The 20523-nt window shown below is 47.5% G+C and overlaps 1 protein-coding gene across 17 annotated transcripts in view; it reads right to left on the bottom strand.

Moving 5' to 3' along the window:
* The window catches only part of LOC144115163 (uncharacterized), a 42152-nt gene that overhangs the window by 10250 nt on the left and 11379 nt on the right, over positions 1–20523 (bottom strand). For 10 of the 17 annotated variants that reach the window (XM_077649361.1, XM_077649348.1, XM_077649349.1 and 7 more), the window contains 2 exons: positions 10913–11109; positions 3305–3536 (listed from right to left, as the gene is read on the bottom strand). In XM_077649361.1, the coding sequence (XP_077505487.1) occupies positions 3305–3527 (223 nt within the window). In that variant the 5' untranslated portion in view covers positions 3528–3536; positions 10913–11109. Of the gene's footprint in view, positions 1–3304; positions 3537–10912; positions 11110–12855; positions 12901–18554; positions 18638–18928; positions 19016–20329; positions 20354–20523 lie in introns of all 17 variants that reach the window. The other 7 variants (XM_077649355.1, XM_077649356.1, XM_077649357.1 and 4 more) reach the window with 7 other exon arrangements.

The following is a 20523-nucleotide window of genomic DNA, read 5'->3' as shown; positions in this document are numbered from 1 at the left end:
GAACAGAAGAGCACGGGGGAATGTCGATGCCTTTGGCGGCGAGGGTTTTAACACTGGCAACAGGAGGAGTGGCGTCCAGAAAAGGATTGGGCAGAGAAGAGAACCCGACTTCCTTTCGAGCACAGTCGATGATAGCTTCATGGACGGAAAGGAAATCCCAGCCCAGAACAACAGTATGGGAACAGGAAGGCAGCACGACGAATTCTATCGTGTAGAGGGAGTCCTGAATCACAACTCGAGTGGTACACGCTGCGGACGGCTTGATGTGCTCAGCGCTGGCCGTACGCAGCGACAGTCCAGCAATCGGCGTCTTTACCTTCTTCAACGAACTACAAAACTTTTCGTCCATAACAGAAATCGCAGCACCGGTGTCCACAAGGGCCGAGACAGTATTGCCCTTGACAGAAATTTCGATCAGATTAGCAGGGGATATGTGAGGCCTTGGAAAGTTCGACAGGGACACAGTTCTCGCCTCAGGATCTGCAGCACCTAGTTTTCCTCCTGAGGAAGATTGGCGCGACGTCGCATAGGAGAAACGGAGCGGCGCCTCGGTGAAGGTGAACGGCGTCTAGAAAGGGCTGAACGGTCAGGAGAAAAAGGACGACTAGACAGCGGCTCAGCAGATCCGGAGTACTGACTCGTGGAAGGCCAATACGCGGGAGCTGGAGGAGGTGGCGCGTAGACTGGGAGACGGCGGCGGCAAAGCCGGGCCACATGACCAGGCTAGCCGCAATTGTAGCAGATAGGCCGGTTGTCGATGGTGCGCCAGGGATTCCTGACTCGCGGAGCCGGCCGAAGAGAAGGAGCCACCACTCGCGCAGGTGTTGGAGGCAAAGCATAGGTAGGCGGTCGAGGTCTGGCGACGACGTCCGCGTATGTCAGCGGAGCGCCCATAGGGGGTGGCGTCTGGGCGACAACGTCGGCATATGTCAGTGGAGTGGCGACAGGTGGTGGCGGATGGGCGGGTGGAAGAGCCTCGGCAACCTGCTCTTGGATGGCGTGTCGAATGGCCGGAGCCAATTCTGGAGCTTGCCCTGTAGGGTTCGGCAGAAGAGAAAGCTGACGCGCCACTTCGTCCCGAACAAAGTGTTTGATTTGTTGCAGCAGCGATGAGGTGTCAGCTGCTAGTGTCAGTCCAGCAAGTGACTAAATTATTCGAGGGTGATGTCGAGTCAGGAGCCTCTGCTTCCGCAGCTCCTCGAAGCTTTGGCAGAGTGTGACGACTTCAGCAACGGTGCGCAAGTCGCGCGCTACCAGCATCTGAAACGCGTCGTCGTCAACACCCTTCAAAATGTGTTTAATCTTGTCAGCTTCTGACATGTTGAGGTTGACACGCTTGCATAGGTCAATGACGTCTTCTATGTAACTGGTAAAGCTTTCGCCGACCTGCTGAGACCGTTCACGCAAGCGTTGTTCGGCGCGGAGTTTCCGAACAGCAGGACGACCAAACACTTCGGAGAAGGTTGTCTTGAAAGCAGACCAGGTGCGGATGTCCACCTCGCGGTTCCGATACCACAGGTTAGCCACACCGGTGAGATAAAAAATTACGTTATATAGTTTGGTGGCATCGTCTTATTTGTTGTAAAGGCTCACCCTCTCGTAAGACGTGAGCCAATGTTCGACATCCTGCTGATCGGTCCCACTGAAGATGGCCAGATCCCGTTGGTGAAGGGAGCCGGCGCAGGTAACAGCTGGGCCCACTTGCATGGCTTGATGTTGAACGTCGTGAGGCATCGCAGGTGGCGGGAGAGTACGGTTGCGCAATTCCAGGGCTGTTACCCGGCACCTCCACCAAATGTAAGGCGGGAGTTTATTTAAAAGACCTGGGAGGAAGGGAGCAGTGGCGAGAACAATCCGAGGGCAACCAGGTCGGGCACAGACACACGTGGCGGTAGCAATATGGCTGACGCGCGGGCCATCTTCTTCGTTTTCACGACTTATCTGCTTTGTCTGGGTCATCATCTTCTTCACAAGAGCCACAAAGGCCTGCAATAAATTTGTGAATACCAAACAGCCTTCCCGACATGTGGGACTAAGACCACAGCGTTGGTGCAAACGATAGAGCAGCTAAAAGCATGGGAAACACGAGATTTCCTCTCCGGCACTACACTCCTGGAGCAGAGACTCTAAGATATGAGAATGGCATGCAGCCTCCACATCAGTGCCAACCCGCTGTGAGGAAGAGTATACTAGGTAAACTAAACGTGAACCCTATAAAGTTAATTGTGACAGCAAAGAATCGAGCCACACATGGCTGGATGAATTCCCTACTTTTTCTCTTTCTGTCTTTCAGCAATAGAAGGCAGGCATCAGCTCACTGCTCACATACCAACTGTTCTCTCCTGTGTTTGCAAAGTTGGTTTACCTCACGAAATAGCTCCCGGGGTTGAAAGTGCTAGTGAGTAAGATGATTTAAACACAATCACAAGTTCTGTGCATCTGTACCACTACGTTTAGGCCTCCTTTAATACTGCAAAGGCATCATTACAAGATGCACAGTGGCATTTCATGAAAGTTGTGCAAAAGCAGAATCATCAGTTGCACCTACATCAGTGCAGCCCGTGAAACTCTTTTCCTGTCTAAATTGGCTCCTGTATGTGTCCTTTTATACTGCCTATACTTACAGTGACATGTCTCCAAACTGTGAACAAAATAAACTCCCTTCTTGCTCTAAAAATGTGCCACTAAAGTTGGCGCATTGCCCAACTGAGCGATCGTGAAGGCAGTGAAATTAGCGATGCCAGCCACTTTTCATCTCCAAGGCGCATTCGACAAACACAAGTCAGCCTGTTAAAGCGCCTTAAAATATTTTATTTTGTTTCGACATATGACTCCAGAGGTCTGTGTTCAACATGCGTCACTTCCAAGGGTAGCTACTCGTGTTTATTTCCTTCAATCTCATCTTGCAGTGCATATGATATTTCAAATAAGTCAGAGAGAAACCAAGGATGTTTATAGCAGTAACCTAAAGAGGTTACTGGGCTTGCTCTAAAATAATTACTTTATTATTTTTCTACGTAATGTTGCTTGAGAATTGTGCTGAGAGCACATTGTAGAAATGAGTGAATATTTGTGCACTCCAGGCATTGAATCGAATAACGCTTTTGCATATACCTTCAAGGCCCAGCACACTATATGGCAACTCAGTAGCTGTGGCGTATTAGTTAGAAACGCTGAAAAATACTCCTTTGGTGATAATAAAAGAAAAATATTAAATTAAAATGAGGATATGTTTTGAAAAATTATTACACATATTTAATGCCCCAAAGTTTATTCCAAACAGGTGCCGTTTGTAGACACTCACCTGGCGCGTCGCTCCAGTTGGGGGTGAATAAGCCGGACAGGTTGAGCCGATACTTGGGCACCATGACCACCGGGTCCGCTCGGGGCGCCAGCATGACGGCTTCCTGAAGTCGCGGCTTCTTGCCGATGAGGAACAGCAGGAGCGCCAGCCTTGGGGCTAAGCCAAGTTGCGGCGTTGAGATACTCCCGTGTAGGCGTTCTTTATGCCGCTTGCAAATAGCCATCTTGGAGTGCTGCATTCAGGTATACCGTAGGAAATGTTACGTAGTAAATAAGTAATTTTAGAATTAGAAGCTGTGTTGTGCATGCATAACATCACGTATGGCCCACTAAAAATTCTGTATTAGCATACAGTGCTGCTGTAAAAAAATACAAGATTGCACTTATGTCTGCTTAATAGCAGAAATGCTATTAATAGCCTTTCTTTCCTTTCCTTCTCCCTCCCTTTTTCATTGTTTTTATTTTTGTTTCTTATTATTTATTTCAATTCTTACTTTTCTCCCTCCATTTTCATTTTTCTATTGCAATCACCTTCATTACTATGGTCACCACTATTATCACCATTGGTATCACAGACTATCACTATCTCTATCATCATCACTGTCATCTTCACTATCACTATCCCTAGCACTATCAGTACCTATCATTATCACTATCTCTACCACTATCATTTCACTATTTCTAGAACTATCACTCTCCACCGCTATCATCACTATCATTATCTCCAGCACTCTCACTATCAGTAATTGTCATTATCGCTATCACAATTTCTTACAATCTATTTACGGTCACAACTATGATTACATATATGTTTCTTAGCAAATGTTGCTTATCAACTTTTACATTTTATTTTAATTACTGTGCAACTTATGATTGACGCCACTCATGAGCAGAGCCAAGAAAGGCTTATGCCTTAAGAATAGCAGACAGTTTAGCATGACACCGTGTAGAATAATGCCGCCAGGTGTCCCCGGGCGGCGCCTTGAGGTCAAAGAAGTGAGACGTGAGTGAGCCCTGTGCTGGCTCACTTGGATGAGGAGGCTGCTACCAAGATACACACCAACGCTAGCAACATCGGGCTTGGTGGCGTCCTCGTTCAACATCAAAAAGGCTTGGAATGTGTGATCGCGTATGCGAGTCGCACACTCTCGCGCACCGAAATCAACTACTCCACCTCGGAAAAGGTGTGCCTCGCTGTCATCTGGGCCACGATGAAACTTCGACCTTATATCTATGGTCATCATTTTAAAGTGGTCACCGACCACCATTCCTTGTGCTGGCTTACCAATCTCCGGGACCCATCAGGACGCCTAGCACGCTGGAGCCTTCGCCTTCAAGAATTTGATTACACAATATTGCCTATAAGTCCGGACGTAAACACGAAGACGCCAACACGCTCTCATGCGCAGCCGTCGAGCAAGCTGATGACAGCGCAGAGGATGACAATCGTTTCCTAGGTGTGATCAGCAGTTTGGACTTAGTGGCAAAGCAGCGTGCTGACGCTGACCTGCGGTTTGTCATGGATCACCTGGAGGGCCATGCTTCTAACGTACCTCGACACTTTTCCCGCCACTCGTCCTCTTTTTGCATTCGCAATGGCGTACTGTTCAAGAAAAACTCCAGCAACGGTGACCGTCCCTACCTCCTAGTCCTGCCATCAGACCTCCGCGACATCCTTTCGCCGCGTCATGACGAGCCCACCTCTGGCCATTTGGGATTTGCACACACGCTCGCTCGAGTGCATCAGGGCTATTATTGGCCTAAACTTGCAAAGACCATCCACCGCTAGGTCAGAGGTTGCCGTGAGTGCCAGCGTCGTAAGTCACCACCGCTCAAGCCCGCAGCTCCAACCAATTGCGCCACCTCGCACACCTTTTGACCAAGTCGGCATTGATCTTCTGGGCCCATTCCCTGTGTCGTCTTCTGGCAATAAGTGGATTATAGTTGCGACTGATTATTTGATGCGCTATGCGGAAACAAAGGCGGTGCCGCGCAGTACATCCTCTGAAATCGCGTGCTTCTTCATACACCACATTGCTTTACGAAATGGCGCTCTGTCCTTTGTCATCACCGATAGGGGCACTGTGTTTACAGCGTAGCTCATGCACGAGGTGTTCCAGCTAAGTCACACAAACCACCGCAAGACTACTGCATACCACCCGCAGTCAAAAGGGCTCACGGAGCACCTCAACAAAACCTTAGCAGACATGCTCGCAATGTACGTCGATGTACAGCAGAAGACTTGGGACGAGATCCTCCCATATGTGACGTTTGCCTACAACACGGCGATTCAGGAAACGACTCGATTTACGCCGTTTCGCCTCGTCTACGGGCGTGATCTCCAAACAATGCTCGATGCCATGCTTCCGTGCCCCCCTCACAACCAGGCGCTCACGCCAGACGCCGAGGAATTTACCCAGCACGCAGAGGAAGCCCGCCAACTGGCTCGTATGCACATCCACCGGCAGCAGGCAACGGATGCAGAACGCTACAACCAACAACATCGCTTCGTCGAGTACCATCTCGATGACAAAGTGAGGGTATGGACACCGGTACGTCGCCCCAAGTGCGCCCACGTTTTTGCTTCCTTTTTTTTGGATACGGAGGGGGAATAATGCTGGCAGTGTCCCCGGGCGTTGCCTTGAGGACAAAGAAGTGAGACGCGCGTGCTCTTTGGAGCTGGAACATTGCTTGATTCCTTACGGCCTGTGCCTAACTTTTTGATTCTGAAACCCATTTGTGAAAATATCATGCAGTATATAATTATGAGTTAAGGTCCTCACGTGCAAAAGCCATTTGACATAAAAGGCCTTTAACATAAAGTCTTTCGGCCTAAAGAACGTCTACCTGAGGTCTTTACTTGGAGTGCATCTACCCTAAATGCCTTTAGCATAAGGCTTTTACGTGAAAGACCTTTACAATGAAAGCATCACTGTGAAGGCCTTCATCCAAGTGAAGGCTGAGGCACACCGTAAAGGCAGGCCCTTACGGTGTGCCTTGGCGGCTAAAAGAGGCTCATTTCACGAGCATGCGATTTTCACCTGTGGCGCTGCGCTTTCTGTCGGTCTGAGACTGGGGAGGGACATCGGTCTAACTGCAGACGGCTTTGCGACATGGGGTCACGTGGGAGCTGTTGCCATGGTGGAAGCAAAAGTATTTATTTAAGCAAAAGCTTTACTATGCTCCCCTCCGTTCTCAGCCGCCTTCACTTCATGCTGCCCTACCTGAAACTCCAGGGCAGAAAAATCTCCAACCCGGATGCCATGATCCGAACAGCATTTAAGACAGCACTGCACATACGCCTAAATACCTCATCCAAAAAACTCCTCCAGCTAGGCCTACACAACACGATAGCTGAGCTTATCGAGGCCCACCGACCGACAGGTACAATACATACGTCTCATGAGAACCACCACCGGCCGACACATCCTACACACCCTTAGTATCAAGACACCAGCCACGGATCCCATACAGCTCCAGGTCCACCACCAAATTCACCTGGACCTATATTTATTAAACCTCTCCCCAAAAATATGCACTCCACCAACCACGAACCCCGCCGCAGAGCTCGCGCACGTGCACTCCACAAACACTATGGCACGGAACCGGATGCCATGCGGGTGGATGCCTCATGCACGGGTGCGGACGTGTTTGTGGCCATCACGAACCCCTACCTACAACCGATTGCCATTCTTCACATATCCCCACTGCCACTTCGGAGGAGGATGAAGAGGCCACCATTGCCCTAGCCATCACGCGCACGGAGGCCCGGTATATAGCTATCGGACTCTAAAACTGCCATATTAAATTTTGCTCATGGGAGAGTTCACGCCCCTGCATTTCACATACTGAAGTCGCTTGCCGCACACCCACCCCGCCACATGGAGCTCATATGGGTGCCTGCCCACTCCGGGAATCCTGGAAACGAGGCTACCAACGCTTAGCCCGGGGTTCCTCAACCGGGCACCGGCGGCCTCCGATCTAGGGTTCTCACGGGAGCGCATATGTATTCATTAAGTGAACAGATGCAGACCTGCAAAGCCGGGTGTCGGCTCTACCCCCCACCCCATCTCTCCCTCGAAAATTATCACCAGACACTCTGGAGGCGGCTCCAAACACGCGCGATACCCTCCCCTTATATATATACGCTCGCGCTATCCCCAAGACCACACAAACTCCTCCTGTACTCTCTGCCACCACCCCAAAGCCACTCTCGATCATATCCTTTTCCTCGGCTCGGCGGATCCTCCCCCACGGTGCCTGGAGCACTTACCACTTTAGAGGCTTGGGAAACCCTACTGCGCTCCGAGGACCCGCGGCTAAGCAAGCCACCGCCACAGGCCAGGCTACCATGCAGCGTCATGAGCCTCCGGTACATGAACGTTTGAGTGCAGTGTGGCCGTGCACGGGCCCAAGGATCTGCGTGTCCTAAACTCCCCTCTGTCTATTAAGGCTTTCACCACCACCACCCCTGCGCAGCGTCTTCGCCGTGCGCGAGTTTGAAGACCAAACCACGTGTCAGCTATGACGTCACTCAGCAGGCGCCGCCGATACCGAGCGTATTCACACGTCCTGCCTTCGAGAGTGCTCGTGGCGACGCAGCTTCCGGTTTTGCTCCGGCGGCCGCCGCCGATCAAGTAAGGGACCGTTCGATCGGCCGGTACGTTCAGTCCTTCTCCCCGGGAGATGTGGCCTTCGGTGATGCGTGGGGTGCAGCCCGCTGCCGTCTTTTTGAAGCGAAAAGCTTCACTACGCCAGTCAACTCCGCGCTTCGCGCCAGCCGGCGTATGTCGGAGCAGGAGTGACGTCACGCACGGCGCAGGTGGCCGCCGCCGACCCCGTCGCCTGTTCCTCTATCGCTGCCTATCACTACTGCGCAGGCGCCACTAGTACCACCGAGCCACAGGTGTTCCGCTGTTGCGCTGCGCCGCGCCTTTCCTCAAAATCCAAATTTCAATTTTCAGTTGTCTCATTCCTTTTTCCCTCCCTCGATCCTTTATCCCTTCCTTTACGGCGGGTTCGGGATTCCACCGAGATATGCGAAACGGTTACTGTGCCATTTCCTTTCCTCAAAAACCAAACAAAACAAGTGAGCCGACAGCGTTCATAGAGTTCATTGGCGTTGACAACTTTGCAAACACCGTTCATTTTCACCAAAGGAAAGGCGCACAACCGGCTCTGTGGGCCAGTGGATACCTCTATGTCACTTTCGCATTGTATATCCGGGATTATCTGGGATAATCCACAATTTTTTTGGCTGTTCCCCCTCTGCTTTCTTTTCTCTTATATCCCTCCTATCGAGCATCTATTGTTTCCCCTCTGTCTTTTTTTCGCCACAACCCCACAAGGGAGCATTGTTTTGGCCCCTTACTTCCATTTCGACCCCTGCCCCTCTGTCTCCGCAGCCCGGCAGCGCTTCGCTCGTCCATGTCGGCGTCTCCCTGCTGCCCCACTGAATAATAATTAATAATTGGTTTTGGGGGAAAGGAAATGGCGCAATATCTGTCTCATATATCGTTGGACACCTGAACCGCGCCGCAAGGGAAGGGATAAAGGAGGGAGTGAAAGAAGAAAGGAAGGAAGAGGTTCCGTAGTGGAGGGCTCCGGAATAATTTCGACCACCTGGGGATCTTTAACGTGTACTGACATCGCACAGGACACGGGCGCCTTAGCGTTTTTCCTCCATAAAAACGCAGCCGCCGCGGTCGGGTTCGAACCCGGGAACTACGGGTTCGAACCCAACCGCGGCGGATGCGTTTTTGTGGAGGAAAAACGCTAAGGCGCCCACTGAATCGTGAATCCAAGAGCTGGGGTGGACTTGGGCGGATCGGTGACGTCGCTCAACTCCTTCCCACATCCATCCATGCCGATGTCCCCATGTGAATACCGCTTATAGGCCGTCGGCGTTCATGTTTGTTTGCGTCGGACTCCGATGATTTCAAGGAAAGGAAGGGTGCATATAACTGGATCCCTGGGTCAGTGGACGCCTCAATCGCGCTTTGAGGCACGTGGCGATGGTGTGAGAGACATGTGGCCTACATGTAATAGCGCTGACAACGTTGTGGCAGACACGAGGCACTGCAGCAATAGGCCGCAGCATTAATTGGGAGACCAACCTCTCGCGATCAGCCATTAATTTAATTGCCACCAGGCTGGGCACGCTGCCTATCCGGTGTGCGGAACGCACAGACGCCAAGACGCGTCTACTTGCCCGATACACCACACCTTTCGCTCTCTTACAAGGTTCAGCAGTAGTTAAACTGCAGCTCATTTTTCTAATCAAAACATATGAAATATTAATGCCTTGCAAAAATATGCAGGTAATAGTATCAGTAACATAATTCGTGTAAAGCTTCCGTCGCGTTTAATCACGGCTTGCATATGCAAAATTGTCCCTCCAACCGAATTCGCTGGGCGCGCGTTGCATGTGAAAGCACTGACCGAAAATCGCGCCGTGGCGTCACCGACTAGGCCGACCATTTAAAGGCGAAATTAAGCCTTCAATGGCTTATAATCGAGGCCATGGATGTGTCCGTTACATCCAGCAACTGAAATTGAAAATTGATTTTTGTGGAAAGGAAATGGCGCAATTGTGTCTCACATATAGGCGGAACCCTGAACCGCGCCATAAGGAAATTCGGGATAAAGGAGGGAGTGAAAGAAGGAAGAAAGAGGTGCCGTAGTCGAGGGCTCCGGAATAAATTCAACCACCTGCAGATCTTCAACGTGCACTGACATCGCACAGCACACGGGCGCCTTTTGCGTTTCGCCTATATCGAAACGCGGCCGCCGTGGTCGCGTTCGATCCCGGGAACTCCGGGAACTGAGCAACCGCGGCGGGGTCCAGCAACTAACGAAAGCCTTTTCCTTCCCTTACAGCGCGGATAGGGTGTCCACCGAGATGTGAGACAGGCGTCATTTCTTTTCCTCAAATTGTCCAACGGGCAAGGCGTCGCGCCGAACGGGCGGTGGTGTTCCGTTGACTCCATGGCAGTGCTGCAACACGCTATCGCATCCCAATCCAGACGCCTCTTGAACGCAGATATGGAACGATATGCCGCCTAAATGCTCTTTGTAGTTAGTCTTTAAACATCTTCACCACACATCAGCGACACAACCAGCAACACCGCGCTAAAGGCTTCTGCCTCACCGCAATTTAGGTCAACAAAGTGCACCCCTGAATTTTTTCGTTCTAATCGCAGCACGAGGAACGGGCCTAAGTGCCTATGGCGTCTAGATCCACAGTACGGAGTTGCAGCTTCAGTGTTGGCCATGGCCGCAACATTTTAATTGAAAAGCAACGTAGAAACACTTGCGTTCAACGACCGAACTCGAAATCCTAGGAATGGTTGCGAAGCCGTCGATGACAGAGTGCCTCCACGTGAGCGATCAATTTCTGCCCACAACGCACTACAGTACATGACGCTCATTCGGTAGCTCCTGCGGGATGATGAGTCATCAGGACAGAGTTTTTCAGAATCAGACCTAGGCATAGCCAATTACAGAAAATACCACCGCGTCCTCCAGGGACGCACAATGTGGTCAAGGCCACATACATTGTGCGGTAGTTTTGACGGTGAATGCGATAAAATAGACGAGCACTGCTCACCTCTAGGCTGTCAAGCAAGCTGGTTGAAAGCCGTTCCTTCGTATCGCGCAGAACACGAACGTCCGTCCAAGAGCAGCCGCTGGCCACGACCTCATCCACTCGCTACGTCAAGATGTCTGCCGTTCCGAGAGCGCAGTGGCGCGCTGTCACGCGCGCGTCGTCTTTTTTTCGTCACGTGCTGGGGTATAAAATCACCGCTGAAACACAAGCAATAAAAAATGTCAATGGCTAATTTAAAAAAAAAATTTAGTATCGAAGATATGAGTATTGATGAATGTAAAACGTGTTCAGAGCTTGTCTTTATTGTCAAGCAGTAAGCCATAGATTAATATCCCGTTTACTCCATATCGTTTGGCTGGCATTGCGCTTCATGCGATAGTGTACCGTTTCCATTTCTGTGTCGTAATTTTGCACCGCGGTACACTGAAGACCGTTTGCCGTCGAGATAACTTACTGATGCTACGTATTTTGTTGCTTTCTTGCTTTTACCATCTGGGCTTAGCTGTATTAGATTTTGTCACATATGTACATTTTACTCCAATTGTCCCCCCCCCCCTTTAATAATGCCCTTGATGCTGCAGGTACTGGCGTAAATAAATAAAATACTCTTCAGAAAACTGCTGGCCGAATAGGCATTACATCAGTCAATCAGAAAAAAAACCCTCAGCCTAGGGTCGCGAGTGCATAATAGGAACCAGGGCAAGCTGGAGCAGGAAAGGAAGGAATTTCAGAAACAAAGGTTTCGAGGGGGGGCGTCTCCCTCTCCTCCCCTCACGATGAATGATTCGTTCCTGTGGGCTGGTAGAGGCGGTCTCTTATCTGTGAATGACCTATGCAATTAAGCCACCGCATACGCTAATAATAGTTAAAGATGTAAAATGCCATATATACTGTTCCCTCACTGCGGCGCGATAAAATTACCTGTTAATCTGCACTGAACACCATCCACTCAAAAGGAGTCGTTTGCCAAACCTGCGTGGCACACTTTCTCTCGACTGTTACAAGACGTGACCCATTGTCATGAGCTGGCCGGGAGAAACAGCAGCGCTCCACTTCTGAGTAATTGAAACATTATGCTGTCCGCGATTGGTGACATCGAGTTATTCGTTCTGGCACGTACAAAAAAAAAATGGTTACTGAAATGGGCGCCTTTAGGGAATTAATCTGTGCATTGTGATGCTGATTAGAGGAGAAAATAGAGTCATCATTTTAGACATAAGGTCATTTCAGAAAAGGTAGAAGACAGCATACCGCCTGTTGGATCCAAATTCATAGCATCATTAATGGAAGACTAATGTCAAAAGGGCTCCAGTGTAACAGCATCATAAACTCTTCCAAAACACCTCATGCAGTTACACTGTCAAAAAAAATATTGGCCAGGGTTCAACATGGCTTGATCCTAGTTACACGAGCGAAAGTTCTGTTCAGCATGGTCTCCACTGTCAAATCAAATGTCAAAATCAAATACCCAATGGCCTGTCATATGATCATGTGCTGATACATAGCTTAAGCCATACCACCACGCAGTTAAATACGGTTTGACCTTGTGAGGCATTGTAGGCCACTGTGTCATCGGCATCGAAATCAGAAAATGTAGCCCAAGGAGCGGAGCTCTCGCTGTAAAATAAAACATATTTAAAGCCGGTTTCAAGTGTTCATAATTAGGCCCAAAAGGGTGCCTTGTGTTTTCATACAGGTTTTACTCTGCGTATTTCACAAAAGAACCGCCCCGAAAATGAAAAAAATAAAAATAAGTGACCAAAAGTTGTTGCCGTGAATCACATGCTATTACCGCCAAGCCAAATGGCATTTTAACGCTCCTTACACCCCAACAGCCATCAGGAAAAATGCATGCAATGGGTTCATACTTTGTGTACACATCTAGTACTTTTCTTCAGCATTCTTTAAATTTACCATTATAACGCCTACATAATGCAACATACCGGTACTACCCGAGATCTTCATAGCAGTAGACAGGCTGTGTGCACCTATGAAAAACATTTATTTACAGGCAAACCACAACAGTACAGAAATATAGAAACATTTTAATTATAAGAAGAAAACACACCCATAAACAAAGCACAAAGATACTCGCCAATGAATTCCTTAATGCCACCCAATGAACACTAATTCAAAAATTTCAAACAACTGAACTTATATCTACCTAAATTTTCAGAGCAAACAATAAAAAATTCATGCTTGTGCACCATTATAAACCAGCTTGAGGAAAGACATATAATAGCTTGTACACAAACTTAATAGCTTATGCTGACCATCCATAATCCTGACACTATGACAGTTGTGGAGTCAACTACAATGGCGAGCGTGCTGAGCAGTCATCCTCCCCCCACGAACAGATTCTCAGCATTTTCTTCCAAGAACAACATGCATAGTGCGAGTCCACACTTTACAAAAAAAAAAATTTCACATCAGTTTTCTTTGCTCAATGATCCTTACAAAATGCCAACATACTGCTCCTTAATGATGGGTGATATTACGCATGCTAACACCGACAGAAAACAAAAACCAGCCCATATGGCAAGCCAGTGCCAGCTGTTAGTCCCTAAACCTTTCCAAAGAAGTGATTGTGGTTTCAGAGAAAAGCTCTAAATGGCAATATAAAAACAATTTTGAGTTAAAATGCTACCTCTTAGAAAATGGAACTAAGGTGGTCAGGCCATGCAATTAATTCTGCACAAACTGCAACAAGCCAGCACAAAAACCACCAACCTGGCTGGAACATAAGTTGACTATACATGGCAGAAAACACCACCACAACAAAGACGAAAATAATAGCGCACTTCATTATGGTTTACAAACCGACACCAAGTCAGAAGTAACAATTACTGCTACAGTAGAAAACATAGTATTTGTGTCAAAATGAGCGACGCAACCCCTTCCATGACAGTGGTCCACCGCAACACAACACAAAATATGCATTTATCTAGCCCGCATGTGACATCTTGAAAGGTAGGCAGCAGTGCTAAGTTTACATATCTCCCGTGTCCGCAGCAACTAAATTCAAAAAGCCATCAAGTAAAATTTGCACGAGGTCACTAAAATACTTCACGGAGAGCACCCGGGCCAGTCCGTGCATGATTCTTTGCAAAACAAGGCGCAGGGCAACAGGAGACAGACAAGATGACACAGGCACAGCGCTGACAAATGACTGAGAAATTTATTGCTTTGCTTGTAATAAATAAAGGAAGCACCATCTAAAATACAAAGGAAAGTCATGGAATCGTCATCAGACCCATCTGTTGTGATTATTCATCCAGATAGTCAATTTCATTTTTCATTAACGTTAGTGATGATGTGCCTACGCAGATTGAACAATTCGTATGCATGATGTACGCCTCAAATATCTCGCTGTCATGGATCACAGGAGAACGCTGGGACTGAAGGAATAGACCGGACAACAGCTGAACGCACACGCACACGCTGAGGTGACCTTCGAAGTGTGATGTGCTGGTGTCGGATGAACACCCGATCAAAGCACTGGTGGAAGCAACATTGGCGTTGACGTTGGCGTTGGAGGGACCACCAGGGCGATGCAGCTGGCACGTGGCAGCAGCGTTTGTGATACCCCTGGGCACAGGAGGTGGTTGCGTCAGCCGCTGAATCCCCGGAATAGGCTCAGGACTGCTGTAGCAGCAGCCGGCGTTGCTCTGCCCCAACCAAAGTGTCCCTGACCATCAGGAGCCTCAACTTCTGTTTCCCCCATGCGTATTATCATCCCTTCGAGCTTTAAAACCCTCGGCATTGATACATGTCATCCTTTTCATCTTCTTCTCTTCTCCGTGAACCACCTCTTGCTACGCCCCCGTCGAATAATTCATCTTCTTTGTTCTTCAATTGGCACACTTCATCCTTACCGTCTTCGTAGTCTTCTTTTCTCCTTCAAACTTCTTTGTCTTTCTTGGCCTTTTACATGTGACACTCCCAAATTAGCTTTCGATTATATTTCCTCAGATTTTACATCGTCAGAAATGTGTAATGCACTCACAGTCCGACACGCGTCTTGCCCGCCCAACCTCTTTTGTTAGCACGTGGCTAACACCATGCCCATACAGTTTAACAGCTAACTTCTATTCTTCTTTCTGCAGCCTAGTAGGAGTAAATCGAAAAATTTCTTTCATTAGTGGTGGTTCAACAGCGCAACAGCACACACAGACCACGTAGGTATGGCAGTAAAGAAATCTTGTTATCATAAAATGATGCCAGTCTCTTAGCCCAGGCAGACAGATGTAGGGAAGCTGGTTTCCCGGACTCAGTTCTCGTTTCGAGTGCAGACAAAGTCCGTCGTTCCCTGAAATCGTCTGCAAGTACCTTGGGGCTGGAGAAGGGTTCGGAAGAAGGGACAAGGGTAGTGGTTATGCCATATGTCCACAAGCTGTCGCACCGGATTAAAAGGGTGGGGAGCAAGCATGGTGTAAAGGTTCTGTTCTCTGCACCTAACAAACTAGAAAGAGTGGGGCCGGCAATTCAAAGAAGGCATGAAGGGCGCAGAAGAAATGCTTGCAGCATAAACCATGAAAACAGATATGTTCCCTGCAAGACGGGCGTAGTGTATCAAATTCCCCTGTCCTGTAGCCTTACATACATAGGACAGACTTGCCGCTGCGTTAACGTGCGGCTCATGGAGCACGCTAATTCTTTAACGAAGAAACTAACCTAGCTAAACATTGTTTCACGTGCAAATGCACGCCGTTTTTTGATGACACTGATGTCCTGTTCGCTCATCCTGACCAGCACACTCGCGAAGTAGCTGAGGCATTTCATATTATCAGAAAAAGTGAAGGATGCATGAGTACGCCATCTGTTTCATTATCGCCTCGAGAAATCAATATGCTACATAGTGGGGAGCGGTCCAGCGGATGCACACGTGCTTTTAAAGCGGATTTTACCATGTGCTATCACTATGTGCTATGTTGTCATTGCGCATGTGCGCTGTTTTTTCCGTGACTGTATATACGACTTGCTTCTTCCCAATAAAAAATTAGTTTAAGTTCAGCGCTGGTTTGTGTGTCTCGTCTCCTACTTGGTCTGTGTGTGCTGTTGCACTGTTGAACCACCACTATGCATCACCAACTAGCCCAATCTGCAGTTCTTTCATTACCTTGAAGCCAAGGCAGCAGATTATGTCATGTGGAAACCAGCTTCACGTAACCTTCATGTAATGCTTGGGTGCAGTGTGTTTAAGAAAAGGGGACTAACACTTGTCAGGCATCCATGCCTTTTCATCAGCCTCCTAGACAGACCAACTTCTTTGTATCTTGTCTGTTTCATTAAACTTTCATTTGTTCATTCATTCCTTCAATTGGTCCTTGGCGCTTTCCTGCTTACGATGAATGCACGATGTGTTTATGGCATTTTTCAATGCACCTGTAGCCACAGCCCTTTTTTCGACCGTGGGGCATAACACCTGCAAATATGGGCCTCTCCGATGTACAGTCATAAAAAAAACAAATCAAGCCACAGCCAAGTACTTCCGTAAGTTGCAAAAAAAGATCAAGGCTCAAGCAGTGAAGAACGAAGCCCAAATATTGTGTGTAGAAACAACTTGACCAAACTAGGGCCGGCTATGAAGAAGAGCGAGGAACTATGCTTGAATGCCTTTTTTACAACAAAAACACACAAGGATAAGTGGCCTGCCTGAGTAATTGTCTCAGCAAGGATTGTGGCAGGAACCCTTAGGAAGGTACCTGCAATAATCATTCTCCTTCCTCACCATGGAAGATCCTGGTAAAGAAGACAGAAGAAATGTCCATATTCCAATCGAAACGCTGCACAGAAAGAGTACCTTCTCCATTGGCAAGAAGGACTTGTATTACACACTGCCACATACAGCCATTTTTGAGACTGTAAGAGAAGGCATTGATTTCATGGGAGCAGTAAGATTACACAAACCAATGCGGAATTAAAATGGATAGATTCTTGGAGTTGCTAGAAAACTTTTTGCATTCTACCTTTGTAAAATTTAATGGCGATCTTTACGTTCAATGGCAAGGAGTATGCACCGGTTCCTGTGTTTCACCAATTCTCTGTAACCCTCTGCCAGCCTTTTGAGACCACCAGATAAAATAAGCTTTGCATGGCTGCAATATCATAACTTTCCTACTTCTGGACTTCCTACTGATCCACAAGCTTCCTTACCAGGGTCAGCAGAAGGCAGCTATTGAAAACATCTTTAAGATCTTCTCTGAAGTTATTCCAGACTTTGAGCTGACCGAAGAAATGCCATTGGAGGACTGCTTCAATTTCTACGGCTGTACATCAGAGCGGCCCATATGTGCGGGTGTTATGCCCCGCGGTAGAAAAAAGACATGTTAACATATTCATCAGCGGCCACGAAGCTGGTAATAAGGGCTGTGCCTAGAGGTGCATTGAAACATGCCCTAAACAGATCGCGTAGTATTCACCATAAGCTGGTAAGCATCGAGGCCCAACTGACACAGTTACGCGACCTGGTTTCCCCGATGACCTCATCTGTAGCCTTGGCTTCAAGGTAGAGAAATTTGCCTATCTACACCTACAAGACTGAGAAATAAGAATGAAAGGTAGATGTCATGCCATATTGTTACATGGCAGCCAGCAAAGGAATGAGCGCAATGAACGATAAACAAGAGATGATTTCATGGCTGCTAGCCTCGCGCGAGTGCTCCGTCTGACACCACTGCCAGCTTCTTCTTCATGACACTACTCTGGGCCACCGAACAATTCCTATGGTAAACAGAAGAAGACACCGACGAAGGAATGCGTGAGATGGTGATCGGCTTCAGCAACGGCACAACAGAAATGGCAAGTTGGTGAAGTGCTGGCTCCCACAATGAGATGAGAGAATGAGTTCCGGTCAACAAAGCTTCCGGGCCACAGGGTGCCATAGCCGACGGCCGTGGCCCCAGGACACACCAAATGGCCTGGGCAGGGGAACGGTGTCTTCATGCGAGGGCCGCGTCTCGAGCCAGGCGGGTCATAGGATCTGGTCGCAGCAGCGCCTTCATTTCATCATGTCTTCTGGTCGGACCAGGGGACGGGACTAGGGTGAACGGCGAGGTTGGTTCAGGTCTGATAGGCTGCGGCACGGTCAGTAAATGCAGGCCAAGAACTATACGGCCAACGACGGCAGCTGACGCAGGATGCCGAAGCTCCAGGACCAGGATGCCGACGATATCCAGCACTTGCACCAAATGTTACATGGCACTCAGGCAGATAATCAGGCGTGATGAATGATGGACAAGAGATAACTTATTGGCTGCTGGCCTAGTGCTCGTGCAAGGGCAACAGCCAGTGTATACATACATATAATACACAAAAATACATACAGATAAAAGTGTGCACTTGGAGGTCACAAATGCTAGCTGGGACATCACAATATCCACAGCAAACAAGTCGGGTGAATTTGTTACTACGCAAGGGGTGCGCATCGCTTCCTTTGAAGCATACATGCAAAACGTAGTGAGCAAAAGTACTAACTAGATAAATAGAATTAATCTTTTTGCATATATTGCTATTATAAAATGGTGTTAACAAATGGCCACAATCATCCTTTGGAGCAATGAGCATTTCATCCGCCGTTACACATGAACCATGAAAATAACAAGCAGCCAGATGAATGCATAAATTTTTCCCAGAAATTTACCAAAGGTACAAACAGCGATACCACTCCACTGGTCCAGTTGAGTATGCTGCTCAAGAGCAGCAGCATCCATATGGGATGAATGCCTGCAGCAAAAATTAGTTAGAAAGCTATGCAAGTTCCCACACAAGATGCAAAACTAAAGGCCGCGATATGGAATCATTACAATTATGAAAGCAGAACAAATTGCATTCTACCTACACTGGAATATTACTCGAGCTACGAAAATATAAAGACTGCTTCAAAACAGCACACAATTAACATTTATATGTCATTGGGCATTCCACGCCAACTGATCCAGGCTTAGCAATCGAACATATTCGATTTCTTTTTAAAAATCCTGGCTTATTGCATTACTATGACAAACATTATCCCACCTTGATTTTGTCGGAATAAATTTTCTCATGTTCTGGACACCAGCTCACGTTTGGAAGCGGTAGCAAAACCTAGGCTTGCGAAAAAATCTGTAAAAATAAACATTCTTATGCATGATTGCGAAAATTTCTTTATATATATAAAAAACATTGCACATTCATATGCAGTAAATTGAACATACTTTCTTTTGAACAAAACATAAAAGAAGGTGCTAAACATTGAATCCTTTATCAAATTTTTTGCTATTACAGTCGTCATTCCAACTTTCTAAGGTGTCCAGAAGGCAAAGAAGGAGATAAAAATGTTTCAGAGAGCAAAAGCATAAGACAAGTCAGCAAAAAAAATTCTAAAGTTGAGAAAATTCCCGTTTTGAGATAAATTCAGCTTTCAATTGCAAAATCACGTCATCTTAATGAAATTATGAAATATAGCAAGTTGCATGGCACCATTTAATGGCATCTATTGCTAGAAGTTTAATCAGAGCACATTTTCTTTTAATATAGAAAACAATTTGGCAAACTGAGCCTTTGCCCTCAACATCGACATTGCTCCGTGCTTCCTGCAGCACATTTTGCCTCCGGCTGCAAGTATAAAAAAACCAGCACTCCACTGCTCGAATACAATGGAGTGCTAAGCTTCCATACAGCCAGCTTTGGTAATACAAACATCTGCTGAAGGGCCCGTTTACAAAAAGTAAAAATGAAGTGGACGCATGGCAGAACGACTATTGTACCTCAACACAAACGGTACTGAGCTGCGGAGCACACTTTGCAGTCTGAGCAATCAGTTAAAATCTCTGCTACCATGAAAATGATTTCAAATGTTCAGCGGAACGGATTTTTCGCCACGTCACATTGTAGTCGTGTTTGCGACGGCATTGGTGGAACTATGAGGCCCTTGCCAGCAACAGAAAGTATTCAGAGGCCGTACAAAGGACAAATGCTGACCTTCTATGAGCTGTTTACGTGGGTGGAGTAGAGAAAACTATCGAGCGTGTCGTAGCGCTCCGAGTGCCCCAACAAATATTTCAAGAAAATGAAGGTGGACTCACTAGGCAGTTTCAAAAGTGCTATCATTAAAAGGAAAACAAAAGTTTCACCCCATCAAGCCTTCATCTGTCTATCAATGGTGCATGCTGGACTTACGTCATGCTCAACAACCTAAGAGTTAAAAGCGACAAAATGTGAATGAACATGCCAGCAGACCTTTCAAAAGCAAAACATGAGGAGCATCCACTTGGAGCACCATGCCGCAAAGCTCATGTGTGTCCTTGATGCCAGCTATAGCGTGTACTGCAGGTACAAGCAAGCAGCGAACAATGCTGGGGTTGAACGCAGCGACTCAACTTGCAAACTTATTTCCTCGCATAAAACAATAATTGTTCCAATTAAACTTTTACTCACTGTGCAATTGACGGCTGCATATGCCTGAAAAAAAAATTTATCAAATTTACAACTTTTTTGCTGATACGCATCATGTTTTTCATCTCAAAAAATTTTTATCGGCTTCTTTGCCTTTTGAAAAAATCAGAGAAATAGCTGAAATGACTACTAAGAGAACATAAATTGGACAAGAATTACAAATTTTCATATGTTTG

Source organism: Amblyomma americanum, chromosome 1, assembly GCF_052857255.1.
Source record: "Amblyomma americanum isolate KBUSLIRL-KWMA chromosome 1, ASM5285725v1, whole genome shotgun sequence".
Lineage (NCBI taxonomy): Eukaryota > Metazoa > Arthropoda > Arachnida > Ixodida > Ixodidae > Amblyomma > Amblyomma americanum.
The sequence above is the reverse complement of the archived record's forward strand: the minus strand, read 5'-3'. Positions and strand labels throughout refer to the sequence as shown.